At 47.6% G+C, this 15061-nt stretch overlaps 1 protein-coding gene across 1 annotated transcript in view; it reads right to left on the bottom strand.

Annotated features, from left to right (window-relative positions):
- Positions 1-4382: 4382 nt before the first annotated feature.
- The window catches only part of RNF130 (ring finger protein 130), a 151771-nt gene continuing 141092 nt past the window's right edge, over positions 4383-15061 (bottom strand). Inside the window, exon 8 of the mRNA XM_030824275.1 lies at positions 4383-5898. Coding sequence (XP_030680135.1) covers positions 5789-5898 — 110 coding nt within the window. The 3' untranslated portion in view covers positions 4383-5788. The remainder of the gene's footprint in view (positions 5899-15061) is intronic.

Below are 15061 nucleotides of genomic sequence, written 5' to 3'. Positions count from 1 at the left end.
AGCCCCCCCTGGGAGACTCTGCCTCCAGTGCGTGGGAGTGTGTGCATGCCTGTGGGGGTGTGTTGGGGGAGGGAGGAGGAAGGAGGAGATTTGGGTGCCATAGATATTGTGATTACATGGAGATACTTCAGCAGGACAAGATGGCATGTCCACTTAAAACACAGCTTCTGACCAAGTGTGGTGGCTCATGCCTGTAATCCCAGCCCTTTGAGACACTAAGGCGGGAGGGTCACTGGAGCCCAGGAGTTTGAGGCTAGCCGGGGCAACATGGAGAAGCTCTGTTTCTAAAAACCTTTTTAAAAATTAGCTGGGTGTGGTGGCATGCATGTGTAGTCCCAGTGACTCGGGAGGCAGAGGTGGGAGGATCGCTTTAGCGCTGGAGGTCGAGGCTGCAGTGAGCCGAGATTACACCACTGCACTCCAGCCTGGGCAGAGTGAGACCCTGTCTCTAAAAAAAATTAAAAAACAGGCTGGTGCGGTGGCTCACACCTGTAATTCCAGCACTTTGAGAGGCCAAGGCGGGTGGATCATTTGAGGTCAGGAGTTTGAGACCAGCCTGGCCAACATGGTGAAACCCCGTTTCTACTAAAAATACAAAAAATTGGCTGGGCGTGGTGGCGGGCGCCTGTAAATCCAGCTACTCAAGAGGCTGAGGCAGGAGAATCACTTGATCCTGGGAGGCGGAGCTTGCAGTGAGCCGAGATGGCTCCACTGCACTCCAGTCTGGGCGACAGAGTGACACCCTGTCTCAAAATAAAACAAATAAACAGAAAACCCACAGCTTCGCAGGCATTCTGATGCAGGGGTCTGCACCCTGGCCACCTCACCCCCACTGCACCTCCACCTGGGCACCAGGTTGGCACCTCGATGCCTCCTTCCAGAGCCCCTGCCAGCCCAGACCCAAAGTATCCCCACGGGACTCTCCCTGGGTCCCATCAACACCCGGCCAGGCACCAGGCCTGGAAGCCCAGGCTTCTGTTTCAGTCTCCCTCCTCTTCCACTTGGCGTCAGAGCCGGTGTGGGGTCTGTGAATGCTTCCCCTTTGCCTTGGCCCCTCAGGCAGGAGCGGCATCCCAGGCTGGTGCCGTGCCTAGCCTCCCTGACCCCCAGTACTGTTCCTTTTCTTTCCAAACAGAGACAGGAGTCTGGTCCCCCTGGCGAGCCTTCCCTGCCCAGGAAGTGCTGCCCTCACCTCCTGGCCACTGTCCCCGCCTTCTCTTGACTGTGTCCTTGGGCCTCTCTAGGGCTGCAATGCCTCTCCTCCACCTGTGCCCTGGAAGTCCCTCCTCATCCAGATTCACCCTCTTACCATTTGCTCTCACACCCCAGTTGCTTGATAATGTGCCCATTGTCTAGAACAGCCAAAATCTTAATGGTCACAGATTCACCCCAACTTCAAGTATGTGTTTGGCACAGAGTGAGAGCTTAATAAAAGTCTGCTGGCAATATTAACTGTAGAATCCTACTTCTCTAAAATCAGTGTTTTTGTTTCATGACATTTATGAGCAGCAACCACTTGTCAAGGAACCACATTGTCACTTGCCAGTGGTTAATGTCAGCCACTGACATTAACGTCACCTCCTTGTTTTCCTACAGCAGAGCCAATGCCTCAATAATAAAGGTTAACAGCAAGAGAACACTTTGATTTTTCTTCAGTTAAAACTAGCTTCAGCCAGGCGTGGGTGGCATGAGCCTGTGGTCCCAGCTACTGGGGAGGCTGAGGCGAGAGGATCACTTGAGCCCAGGAGGTCAAGGCTGCAGCAAGCCATGACTGTGCCACTGCACTCCTGCCTGGGTGATGGAGCAAGATCCTGTCTCTAAAAAATAAACATATAAAAAAGCCAATTTGATTTAGCATGTAGCTCGAATGGATTGGATGTGAGGGTAATGAAAATATGAGAGAGCTTATAAAGCCAATAGGAAATGTCAAGTTTGTAAAATGCAGTAATCTCATTTTTAAAAATACTTTGGAAAATGTCACAGACTCACTGGCAGCTGAGGCTGTTGCTGCATCAGGGAAGCTGGCAGGTGCCAGACCCCAGTGCTCAAGACAGTGCCTCGTGAATGTGCCTCTCAGCCAGGCCTGAGGACCACCAGGGGAGCCGGGAGATGGGGCCTCTCTGCAAAAGCAAGGCTCATCAGGGTTGTGAGGAGTTTTTAGCTGGGGGCAGAGCTTGTCTTCCCAAGAGGAGGGCAGAGGCAGGCAGCCCTGGGCAGACATGCTCACCACCACCAGTGGCTGCCAAGCTCTGCCTCCCGCGCTGGAAGCCCTGGCTATCTGGCCTTTCCTCCCCTCCCTCTGGATTCACAGGAAAGAAGGGTTACTCCTCCCTTAAGATGTTAAAAGTCACCAAAGCTTGGCCGGGTGCAGTGGCTCATGCCTGTAATCCCAGCACTTTGGGAGGCCGAGGCGGGTGGATCACGAGGTCAGGAGATGGAGACCATCCTGGCTAATACGGTGAAACCCCGTCTCTACTAAAAATACAAAAAATTAGCCGGGCGTCGTGGCGGGCGCCTGTGGTCCCAGCTGCTTGGGAGGCTGAGGCAGGAGGATGGTGTGAACCCGGGAGGCGGAGCTTGCAGTGAGCCAAGATCACGCCACTGCACTCCAGCCTGGGTGACAGAGCCAGACTCCGTCTCAAAAAAAAAAAAAAAAAAAAAAAAAAATCACCAAAGCTTAAGCATTTGCATTTCAATAGTCACAGCCAACTCCCAGAGGACGCTGACGGCTGCCCTGGCCCCAGACCTGCTCATCCTGCCACACATGCCCACGGTTCTGCTCACCTGGGCACAGGCCCAGCTCACAGCAGTCCACTGGATGCAGGGGTGTGTGTGTGTGGTGTCAATAGCTCACTCCTCAGCCTCTTCCTTACTTCAAACAGTTCCCCCCTCAACAATGACTGAGGCTGTCACACATTTCCTAATAACCACTGCTGGTGGCAAGACTTGTAACAATCGAGACACTCGCTCTCCGCACCCCATCACACTTGCGGCAGGCGGAACGCTGCTCCCCAAGCGCCTCAGGGCAGCGCTGCCCATGTGGCGACGTGTGTCCTCACAATGCTCACCGGACAAACAGCCCCGGCCACTTCCTGCCAGGGCCCCAACTTAGCAGGTATTTCCCCCAGCATAGCAGCTAGTAAAGAGGCTGTTATTTGGGATTAAAAAGAAAAATGCCATTCTTGGCTGGGCATGGTGGCTCACAACTGGAATCCCGGAACTTTGGGAGGCTGAGGTGGGGGTGGATTGCTTGAGCCCAGGAATTCAAGACCAGCCTGGGCAACATGGCAAAGTCCCATCTCTCTACAGAAAACACAACAATTAGCTGGGCGTGGTAGCACGTGCCTGTGGTCCCAGCTACCCAGTGGGCTGAGGTGGGAGATCACTTGAGCCCAGGAGGTGGAGGCTGCAGTGAGCCAAGGTTGTGCCACTGCCCTTCAGCCTGGGTGACAGAGTGAGACTCTGTCTCAAAACAAAAACAAAAATAAAAACAAAAACCCGAAACCAAAAACCAAATCACCCTCTCTATTCCTGAAGAGCATGACCTGAATGAGAAATTAGTGTCCCCCCTGACAAAGAGAGCCCATTCTGTAGCTGAGCCAGAGAGTGACCCCGATTTTCCAGAAAAGGGTGTCAAGCTAGGATCCAGAGCACTGTCCTGAGCACACTCCCCTGCAAGCAATGCCTCCTGGGTTATTCTACAGTGAATGTGTGCCCCAGATTTCCCAGAAATTCAAATGTTATATTAAGAGACAGATTTTAGGGGCCTGAAATTTGTATTTCTTCTCAAGTAATTTCATACCTTTTCAGTAAAGAAACTGTCTTGAGTGGAATTTAACGTATACACCTTGGTAAGACCTCAAATCAGGAGAAAACGCGACATCGGGGTCTGCGTTTTGGTTTGGGAAAACAAGGAGGTGGTATAGACCACACGGCAACGATCCGAACTGAGCTCTCCTACCTTTCAGGTGGGCCAGACACATACAAATGCAGGCGCGTGTCTGGAACCTCCAGCAAATGGGTTCCAGCCTCCTGCAGACTCACCCTCTGAAAGCCCAATGGGGAAACCTGTTTTTCTGAACGATCCTATATTGAAGCTGCTCATTGAAAATATTTTTATAGTACGAAGACTATCATAAAGAAAAACAAAAACAAAGAAACCCCTAAAGCCCTTGGTAAAATGTAAAACAGAAAAGCTGCTAAGACCTTTAAAATCTGCACCGTTCTAGTCTCAAACGAGCGAACACGAAATGCCGCTGCTCGCTCTCTGAGTACGCTCCTGAAGGCTGTCCCCATCCGGGGCTCTGCAGGCTTCCTTCAGGCACACCTGTGTCTGAGGCATGTCACTGACGCGTTAGGAGAAAAGACACTTTAGGAGAAGCTGCACGTGGAAAAATGGCAAGTGTTCACTTCAAACGTATGTTCCACAGTCAGTGAGAACAGGGCAGGGGATTCATGCGTCTGCTTTGCTTGCTGTCGGATCTGACCCTGGGCATGTGGAGACTGAGGTTCCTATTCTCACGGCAAGGGTCTATGCGCCTCACGCCCCCACAGAGCTCACACCAACGAGGAGAGGCAGACTCAACTCAGGTGTGCCCGTTTGCAAAGAGGGTGTGCAGATTCGTTTTATAAATTTGTCCATGGTGGCTCTGTACTGGGATTACTGGTAAGATGCAATTTTCTCATCATGTTAATGCGATGTCATCCCAGGTGTGTGGGCAGATCCCACATGTGCCTGATGCCTGGGATGCTGGCCGCTGCACCCTGTCCTGTAAGCCTGGCGGCCACTGCTCATGTGCCTTCTTCATGCTGTGCTGGGGCTGGTGGAGGGGACTGGGCAGCACAGTGGACACTGAAGATGGGTGCTTATCTGGTATCTGCCGCGAGAAGGGGGTTTGGTCTCCCCATTGAGACATTCCGGATCATTCTGTCTTTCACAACTGCTGGCCATCCCCCCTGAAGTCACTGTGCCCAGAGACACTGCTGGGCTGGGCTCCCGGGTGCCACCTCCCTATACACACACTCTCTATACTGAGGGGTGGCCGAGTAGACGTGTCCACAGGCTGCAGGGATGGGGGGGCCTTCAGTGTTTTCGTGCTGACTTAAACACTTGTCACTTTACGTCATGCTCAACACGGAGGCTGGAAAACAGCGACGCAGATGGCTGCCTGGCCCCACACACAGACCCGGCCCCACGGCCTGCGTCTCCCACGGCCCTGCCCCGGCAGGAAGTGGATGGTCAGAGTCTCAGAGGAGATACAAAGGCAAGGCCTTCTCTCAACCCCCTTTAGAAGGGGCTCTTCAGCAGGAAGTAGAATAAGCGAGAGGGGAACATCCAGAGCCAGGTCAAGGAGCAGCACCTGTACTCCACGCGGGTAGGAAGCTTCTCCCACCGGGCAGTATGCATCGTAAGCAGGGACCACAAAAGGATGTTAAAAACCCCAGCTTCCCTGGCACAGAACAGCATGTGATTGTTCAGAGATGCGTCTGCAGTGCAACATCAATCCTGGGCCCGGCCTCTTCTCTGGAAACAGCCAGGCTTGCTGGGCGCCCACCTTCAATGATCAGCTTGGGCGGGTTTTCAACACCACAAGGCTCACCTGGGCAATACTACTGTCCTCAAAGCCTCACCTTGGGGGAACTTTGCAAATTAACCCTGAACCCCAACCTGTGCTTGGAAAGTGCTGCCATTCTTCCAAAACGGATGCTGACAGGAGAATACAAAATAAGAAAGGTGATCAGAAATCAAATCACAAAAGCAGTGACCCCAACAGCCCATGTTTAAAATTCAGGTTTTGTTCTCATCATACATGTCCAAAGAAGGTTCGATTGTGGAGAATTCACTTTCGTACACCAGACTCCGAGGGGACAAGGAGTTTCGATGAAAGAAGTGACCACCTGGAAAAGGAAGAAGAGAAAGAGACTTAATAGGTCATCAGGCCTGTGTTTCTCCCATGGCTTGAGGAAACAATGTAGACTATCTTTGAAGCATGACATTTTCTTAACTGTCCTTCATGCGGGGCTCCTACTGGAGAAATACAAAGAGTGCGGGCATCCTTCAATTCACGCGGGCTTTAAGCATCTAAGTTCCAATCTTCGGATCCCCAAGAGACTAACCACTGGAGCTCCTCAAAGCAAAAGCTGCCTGGTGCTCGTAAAAGGGTTCCACTTAGAAACGTGAAGACTTTTTCCTGGGCACATGATCTTATGGAGGACTGCCTCCAGCCCTCTCATCTGGGCACCTGTTCCGGTTTGGTCCTGGAGATGGGCACGGAGCCCCCCCATCAGCTGGGCAGACTTGGGGTGTGACTTGGGGGCTCTGATTTTATATATATATATATATATATATATATATTTTTTTTTTTTTTTTTTTTTTTTTTTTTTTTTTGAGATGGAGTTTTGCTCTTGTTGCCCAGGCTGGAGTGCAGTAGTGTGACCTCGGCTCACTGCAACCTAATATGCCTATGCTGATCCTTCCAAACTTTTTCAGTCTCAGACTTTATCTACTGAATTCCCACTGTGGAAGATGAGGATTTTCTCCTAACCCCCGCCCCCAAATTGCACATACTTTCCATTGCCCCAATATAATTATATTTTGATTTTAAAATTCCATATCTACGTTATTTGACTATTTGTGCTACTCAAAGCTGAGCTGTGCTTACATTTCCTTTTCTATAAAACTGTTTTTAAGCTTTACTGGGGTATAACTGACATACAGTGAAAAGCACATGTTTAAAGTACATCATTTGGTGATTTGACAGCTGTATACGCCAGTGACACCAACATCAGCATCAAGATAATGAACATATCCATCACCCCAAAGTTTCCTGGTGCCTCTCAATCCCTTCCCCTTCTTTCTACCCTACTCCTATTGCCAGGGAAACAGAGATTAGTTTGCATCTTTCTAGAATTTTATATAAGTGGAATCGTATAGTATATACTGGCTCTTACAAATAAAGTTGCTATGAACATCTGTGCACATAAATTGTGTGAACATATGCTTTCACGTCTCCTAGACCTGTAAATACTCAGAAGTGAAATGACTGCAAAAAATGAACTTTTTCAGAAACTGCAAGGCTGTTCTAAGATGGTCCTGGCTGGGTGCGGTGGCTCACGCCTGTAATCCCAGCACTTTGGGAGGCCGAGGCGGGTGGATCATTTGAGATCAGGAGTTCGAGACCAGCTTAACCTATGTAGTGAAACCTTGTCTCTACTAAGATGTAAAAATTAGCCGAGCATGGTGGCAGGCGCTTGTAGTCCCAGCTACTTGGGAGGCTGAGGCAGGAGAATTGCTTGAACCCAGGAAGTGGAGGTTGAGGTGAGCCAAGATTGCACCACAAGCCTGTAATCCCAGCACTTTGGGAAGGCGAGGCACGTATATCACGAGATCAGGAGTTTAAGACCAGCCTGGCCAACATAGTGAAACCCCGTCTCTACTAAAAATACAAAAAATTAGCCAGGCGTGGTGGTGGGCACCTGTAATCCAGCTACTCGGGAGGCTGAGGCAGGAGAATCACTTGAACCCAGGAGGCGGAGGTTGCAGTGAGCGGAGATTGCGCCACTGCACTCTAGCTTGGGCGACAGAGTGAGACTCTGTCTGAAAAAAAAAGAAAAAAAAAGAAAAAAAAAGATGGCCTTACTGGCAGCATGTGGTAGTCCCAGCTCCTTTTCATACTCACAAACACTCGATACGGTCAGTCTTGGAAAAGTTTAGGCATTCTAGCAGGAGTGTAGTAGTTTCTTACTGTGGTTTTAATTTACATTTCCCTGATGACTAATGATGTTGAGCCTCTTTTCATGGGCTTATTAGCCAACTGTGTATCTTCTTTTGTGAAGTGTTTTGTTCGACTCTTTAGCCCATTAAAAAACTGGGCTTTTAAAAAAAATTTCTTTTTTCAATTTTTTTTTGAGACAGAGTCTTGGTCTGTTGCCCAGGCTGGTATGCAATGGTGCCATGTCGGCTAACTGCAATCTCCACCTCCTGGGTTCAAGAGATTCTTGTGCCTCAGCGTCCTAAGTAGCTGAGATTATAGGCGTGGGCCACAATGCCCAGCTAATTTTTGTATTTTTAGTAGAGATGGGTTTTCACCATGTTGGCCAGGCTGGTCTTGAATTCTCGAGCTCAAGTGATCTGCACCAGCCTTCCAAAGTGCTGAGATTATAGGCATAAACCACCACGCCCGGCTTCAGCTGTCTTCATATTATCAAGTATAAGGGCTTAAAAAAAATTCTAGGCCGGGCACGGTGTCTCATGCCTGTAATCCCAGCACTTTGGGAGGCCGAGCCAGATTGCTTAAGCTCAGGAGTTCAAGACTAGCCTGGGCAACATGGTGAAACCCCATCTCTACTAAAAATACAAAGAGTAGCCAGGTGTCGTGGTGAGCACCTGTAGTCCCAGCTACTTGGGAGGCAGAGGTGGGAGGATTGCTTGAGTCTGGGAAGCAGAGGCTGCAGTGAGCCGAGACTGCACTACCGCCCTCCAGCCTGTGCTACAGAGAGAGACCCTGTCTCAAAAAAAAAAAAAAAATTCTCGATACAAGTCTTGCCAGACGCACATGTTGCAAATGTTTCCTCCTAGTCTGTGGTTTGCCTTCACATTGTTATAACAATATCTTTTGAAGATTAAAAGTTTCAAATTTTGGTAAGATCAAATTTATTGATTTTTCTCTATTATAGTTTGTGCTTTTTGTGTCAGATTTAAGAATCCCAAGGTCACTAAGATTTTCTCCTACATGTTCATCTAGAAGCTTTATAGTTTTAGTTCTTACACTTAGATGGTCCACTTCAAGTAAATCTTTGAAAATGGTAGAAAATAAGAGTTGCAGTTCATTTTTTTTTTTTTTTTTTTTTTTGCATATGGATATCCAATTGTTCCATCGTCGATTGTTTAAAAGATTATCCTTTCCCCCACTGAATTGTCTTGGCACCTTTATGGAAAAATCTATTGATTGTAATGTATGGGTCTATTTCTGGGCACTATTCTGTTCCAGCAATCCATTTGTCTGTCTTTATGCTGTTAAATTAAATTTAGACTAAACTGCTTCCTTATATATTTTAAGTTCGGCCTAAAGGTTTCTCCATACACAATGAACTGTCACCTAACTGGATGTGTGACAGACTGTAACCGACTCTTGTACCAAGGAGCTGAGTCTCAGCCAATCACAGTGGCCAACAGTGCAAACCGTGTTCAGTGAGGCAAAGGCCGAGCTTCACCCATCCAGCTGTTTCTGTACCTCACTTCCCTTTTTCTGTCCATAAATCCGATCACGGGGCAGCCCTGGAGTTGCTTTGAACATATTTCGGTCCTGGGGGCTGCCCAATTCTTCAATCACTCTTGCTCAATTAAACTCTGTTAAATTTAGTTTCTCTAAAGTTTTTCTTTTAACAACGCTAACACCATATTGTCTTGGTTACTGTAGCTTTACAAGTCTTGAAATTAGGATTAGAAATTCTGGAACTTGATGGGCACGGAGGTTTCCGTGTATAATCTCAGCAGATTACTCAACAGACGAGTATTAAATGAAAGCATTTCACGTGCTAGCTCATGAGCGGCAGGGCAACCTCTGTTTTCTTAACTTTTCTATGTTAAAAGTCTTCTGCATTTAAAAAATTGGCATGAAGTCAGGCTTGATGGTCAGTATCTGTAATCCCAGCTACTAGAGAGGCTGAGGTGGGAGGATCGCTTGAGCCCGGGAGTTCAAGTCCAGCCTGGGCAACACAGTGAGATCTTGTCCCTAAACAATTTTTTTTTTAAATAAATAAAAATTACTGCTGGGCGTGGTGGCTCATGCCTGTAATCCCAGCACTTTAGGAGGCTGAGGCAGGTGGATCATCTGAGGTTAGGAGTTCGAGACCAGCCTGACCAACATGGAGAAACCCTGTCTCTACTAAAAATACAAAATTAGCCAGACGTGGTGGCGCATGACTGTAATCCCAGCTACTCACGAGGCTGAGGCAGGAAAATCACTTGAACCCAGGAGGCAGAGGTTGCAGTGAGCTGAGATTGTGCCATTGCACTCCAGCCTGGGCAACAGAGCAAGACTCTGTCTGAAAAAAAAAAAAAATTAAATACAGGCTGGGCGCAGTGGCTCATGCCTGTAATCCCAGCACTTTGGGAGGCTGAGGTGGTTGGATCACCTGAGGTCAGGAGGAGTTCGAGATCAGCCTGGCCAACATGGTGAAATCCTATCTCTATTAAAAATATAAAAATTAGCCAGGCATGGTGGCAGGTGCCTGTAATCCCAGCTACACAGGAGGCTAAGGCAGGAGAATTGCTTAAACCCGGGAGGTGGAGGTTGCAGTGAGCCGAGATCGCTCCACTGCACTCCACCCTGGGTGACAGAGTGAGACTATCTCAAAAAAAAAAAAAAAATAAAATAAAATATAAATAAAAATTTTAAAATGGGATCAATTCAAAAATGCTTGCCATCTATACACAGTAGCCCTCTAAGAGCAAGGTCCCACATAAAATACGAGCTATTTCATTTCTGACAAAGGATCCTCAGCCCCCAGAAGTATCAGCACAATCCAACAGTGCTAAGGCAGGAGGATGAAAAACAAAGAGCTGATGACAGGCGGGTTTCCTCTTTTCAGGAGGAATTAAAGCTATCTGCGATATTGTGAAAAGTGTATTTGGTTTTTATCTGGGCTTCCTGGCCGACAACTGCTAGAATTCCTTCGAATCTCCACCGTGGTGTCTTTCTTATGCTAAAGAGGTGGGTGAAGGCAGGCAGCCCCCAGGTAGCTCCAGGACGGGGCTGGTCACCAGAAAGACCAAGGCAGGACTAGAAGGCTGGGACTTTCAGCCTCACCACCCAGCCTCCAGGGAGGGGAGAGGGGCTGAAGGTTAAGTTGGTCACCCATGGCCAGTGATTTAACCAGCCATGCCCACGTAATGAAGCCTCCATAAAAACCCAAAAGACTGGGACTGGGATACTTTGGGGATAGCTAAACACCTAGAGGTGCCGGTAGGGGAGGGCACTGAACTCCAAGCTGCTTCTCATATGCCTTGCCCTACACATCTGTCAACCAACAAGTGAAATAACAGGCACTGGAACTAGAGAACCATGGCTGGGTTTCTTCTGTTTTTTTCATTTATTTATTTATTTTATTATTTTCTTCTTTTTGAGGTGCTCTCACTCTGTTGCCCAAGCTGGAGTGTGCAGTGGTGCGATCCTAGCTCACTGCAGCATCAACCTCGTGGGCTCGAGCAATTGTCTTGCCTCAGCCTTCCCAGAAACTGGGACTATAGGTACGTGCCACCAAGCCTGGCTAATTTTTAAATGTTTCATTTGTAGAGCCAGGGTCTTGTTAGGTTGACCAGGCTGGTTTCAAATCCCTGGGCTTAAGCCATCCTCTCACCTTGGCCTCCTAAAGTGCTGGTATTACCTATGTGAGTCACCACACCTGGCTGGATTTATTCTGAGCCAAGTTTGAAGACTTAGGTCCAGGAACACAGACTCAAAGGAGGCTGTGTGAGGCACAGTAGATATACATTTTCCAACAGGGGGATGCACGTGGCACGGAAAGGGGAGGAGCAGAGGCGGGGCAGGGAAGCAGTTCTCCATTCTTGTGATTCTGATTGGTGCTCAGTGACGCTACCCATACGATAAGGTAAATGTGCACTTGGGTGGGGTGGGAGAAAGGCTAGGCAACTTAGGGTCTGGTAGGGGTTGACCAATTACATCCTGTCTTTGTTCTACCTCTGATAAATGGGTTTATGACTAGTGCCTGTCAGTGAACTACATAAACTCCAGTCATACAGGCAAGAGGTCAGCTTTATTTATAGGCCTAGGATTTATTATTCATGTGCCTGATTACAGCCATCATGGGCCACTGTTAAAATTTTCTTTTGAATTTTCCTTTTTCTGATATGTCTCTTCATCTGTATCCTTTGCAATATCCTTCATAATAAATCTCAGGCCGGGTGTGGTGGCTCACGCCTGTAATCCCAGCACTTTCGGAGGCCGAGGCGGGCGGATCGCCTGAGGTCAGGAGTTTGAGACCATCCTGGCCAACATGGTGAAACCCCGTCTCTATTAAAAATACAAAAAAAATTAGCCGGGTGTGGTGGCGTGAGCCTGTAATCCCAGCTACTTGGGAGGCTGAGGCGGGGGAATTGCTTGAACCAGGGTGGTGGAGGTTGCAGTGAGCCAAGATTGCACCATTGCACTCCAGCCTGGGAGACAGAACGAGACTCCATCTCAAAAAAATAAAATAAATAAATAAATAAAAATCTCAGAGTTGTGTGAGCTGCTGTAGCAAATTAATCAAACCTAAGGAGGGGGTGGTGGGCACCCTGACTCAGCCGGTTACTCAGAAGCATGGGTTGAACACTTGGGCTCACGCTGGGCGTTGGAAGTGGAGACAGTCTTGTGGGACTGAGCCCTCACCCTGGAGGACCTGATGCCATTTCCAGGTAGGCAGCGTTGGAACTGAATTGAATTGAGGGACACCCAGTTGGCATCTGCCGCAGAACTGCTTGCTTACTTTGTGTGTGGGGGCCCCCTCTCCCCACTCAACACTGCCCCCACCACTGACTTCTGGTCACGGAAGTCTTCTGTGTGGACTGTTACGGAGTGAGAACAGAGGAAAAGCACTTTGCTTTTTCTAGTCACCGTCAGAAGTGGAAATGACCGAATCTTTTGTGTTAGCGTAGTCATCAGCTGATACCAAATCTTTGGCAATAAGAAAACGGGTCAGAACTTAAGTCACTAATCTACATCGGTTAACCAGTTTTCTTGAGAGAAATATAATGCAAAGAGAGGAATGCACAAGCAGCTGAATTTCACAGAAAGAGATGATTCTGGCTTTGCCAAGAAAGCACACATATTTTTTGACACCTGGAAATACACTGGATGTGTACTGGTCAACTAATTATTATCTTTGTTATTGGCTACATAATGTTATCAAGTAAACTCTTAATTGAGGTATAACCTACATACGGATATGTGCACAAATCATAAATACCCAGTTCTGTGAATTTCCACAAAGAGAATGCACCCACAAAATAATCACTGGATCAAGAATAGAATACTACCAGCACTACCAGCACCCCACAAGTCCCTCCAGTGACCGCCCAATCACTATGCCCTATCTCCCCCGCCAAAGGAAACCATAATCCAGACTTCTCGCACATAGTTTAACTTTGTCTTTTTTTTTTTTGAGACGGAGTCTCGCTCTGTCGCCCAGGCTGGACTGTAGTGGCTGATCTTGGCTCACTGCAAACTGTCTCCCGGGTTGAAGCAATTCTCCTGCCTCAGCCTCCCGAGTAGCTGGGACTACAGGTGCCCCCACCAGGCCCGGTTAATTTTTTTTTTGTATTTTTAGTAGAGACGGGCTTTCACCGTGTTAGCCAGGATGGTCTCGATCTCCTGACCTTGTGATCCACCCGCCTTGGCCTCCCAAAGTGCTGGGATTACAAGTGTGAGCCACCGCGCCCGGCCTAGCGTTGTCTATTTTTAATTTTATATAAATGGAAACAGGGAATATATTCTTTTGTGTCTAGATTCTGTCTGACACACAAATGTCTGACATTTATGTTGCAGCATCCACCCGCCTCAGGGAATACAGCAACAGTTCCTTCCTTTTCACTGCTGCACCATGTTCCACTGTCTGGCCACCACACAATTGATTGGTCTGATCTTTATGGACAGGCATTTGCATCGCTTCCTCTGGGGGCTCTCTGAATCTTGCTGTTAGGAACACTCATTTCTGTGAGTATCTTTTGTACACATGGACATGCAGTTCCCTCGGATGATGCCTAGGAGTGGGATTGCCAGGTCTTAGGTGTGCATATTTTCAGTGTCAGCAGACACTGGCCATGTTCCAAAGTGGCTGTGCCAACTTTGACTCCCACCAGTAAATGAGAATTCCAGTGGCTCTCTTTCTGTGCCAATAATGGATATTTTTTTTTTCATTTTAGCATTCCAGCAGGTGTATAAATGGCATTTCACTATGTTTTAATGTATATTCCCCCAATGACCAAAAAGGATGAACACTCTTCATACATTTGCAGGCTGTTTGTACATGTGGTTCGCTCTGAAATGTCTCTTTATTTCTTTTGCTCATTTTCCCATCAGGTTGTCAGTCTTCTTCTCTTTTATTGTGACTATGAGTCCTTTGTGAGTTAAAAGCATTGCAGGTAGCTTCTTCCAAAACTGTATTTTGATGAGCAAAATTTCTTAATTTTAGTGTGGAACAAATTATCTAACTTTTATTTTATGGTTAGGGCTTTTTCAGTCCAGTTTAAGAAGTCTTTGCCTATCTGAAGGTTTTGATGACATTTTATCTTATTTTTTAGAAGCTTCATGGTTTTACCTTTCGCATTTAGGTCTATCATCCGTTTCAAGTCAATTTTTCAGTATAGTGTGAAGTAGGAATTAAGAGTCATTTCTTTATAAATATTCAGTGGAGCCAGCACCACCTTGAAAAGACCATTGTTACCCCATGGCTTGTGCAGTGCCACCTCTGTCATAAGCCAAGTGTCTGTACGTGCACGGCTGTTTCAGAACTCTATTTTGTTCTGCTAGCTCTCCATCCTTGCATCAATACCTACTGTCTTAATTACTGTGGCTTTATCAAAAGTCTTGATTTCCAGTATCTAAGTCCTTTTGCTTTATTATTCTTCAAAATGTTCTTGTTATTCTTAGCTCTTTCCATTTCCACATAAATTCTAGGATCAGGCTGGGCGTGGTGGCTCACACCTGTAATCTCAGCACTTTAGGAGGCCAAGGTGGGAGGACTGCTTGAGCCCAGGAGTTTGACACCAGCTGGACAACATGGCAAAATCCCATTTCTACAAAAAATACAAAAATTAGCTGGGCATGGGGGTGCATGCCTGTAGTCCCAGCTATTCAGGAGGCTAAGGTGGGAGGATCACCTGAGCCTGGGAGGTCAAGGCTGCAGTGAGCCATGATTGTGCCACTGCACTCCAGCCTGGGTGACAGAGTGAGACCCTGTCTCAAAAAAAAAAAAATTCTAGGATCAACTGGTCAAGTTTCAATACACACACACCCACACCCACCCACTGGGATCTGACTGAAATCATAGTAAGTCTATA

Source organism: Nomascus leucogenys, chromosome 2, assembly GCF_006542625.1.
Source record: "Nomascus leucogenys isolate Asia chromosome 2, Asia_NLE_v1, whole genome shotgun sequence".
Taxonomy (NCBI): Eukaryota; Metazoa; Chordata; class Mammalia; order Primates; family Hylobatidae; genus Nomascus; species Nomascus leucogenys.
The sequence above is the reverse complement of the archived record's forward strand: the minus strand, read 5'-3'. Positions and strand labels throughout refer to the sequence as shown.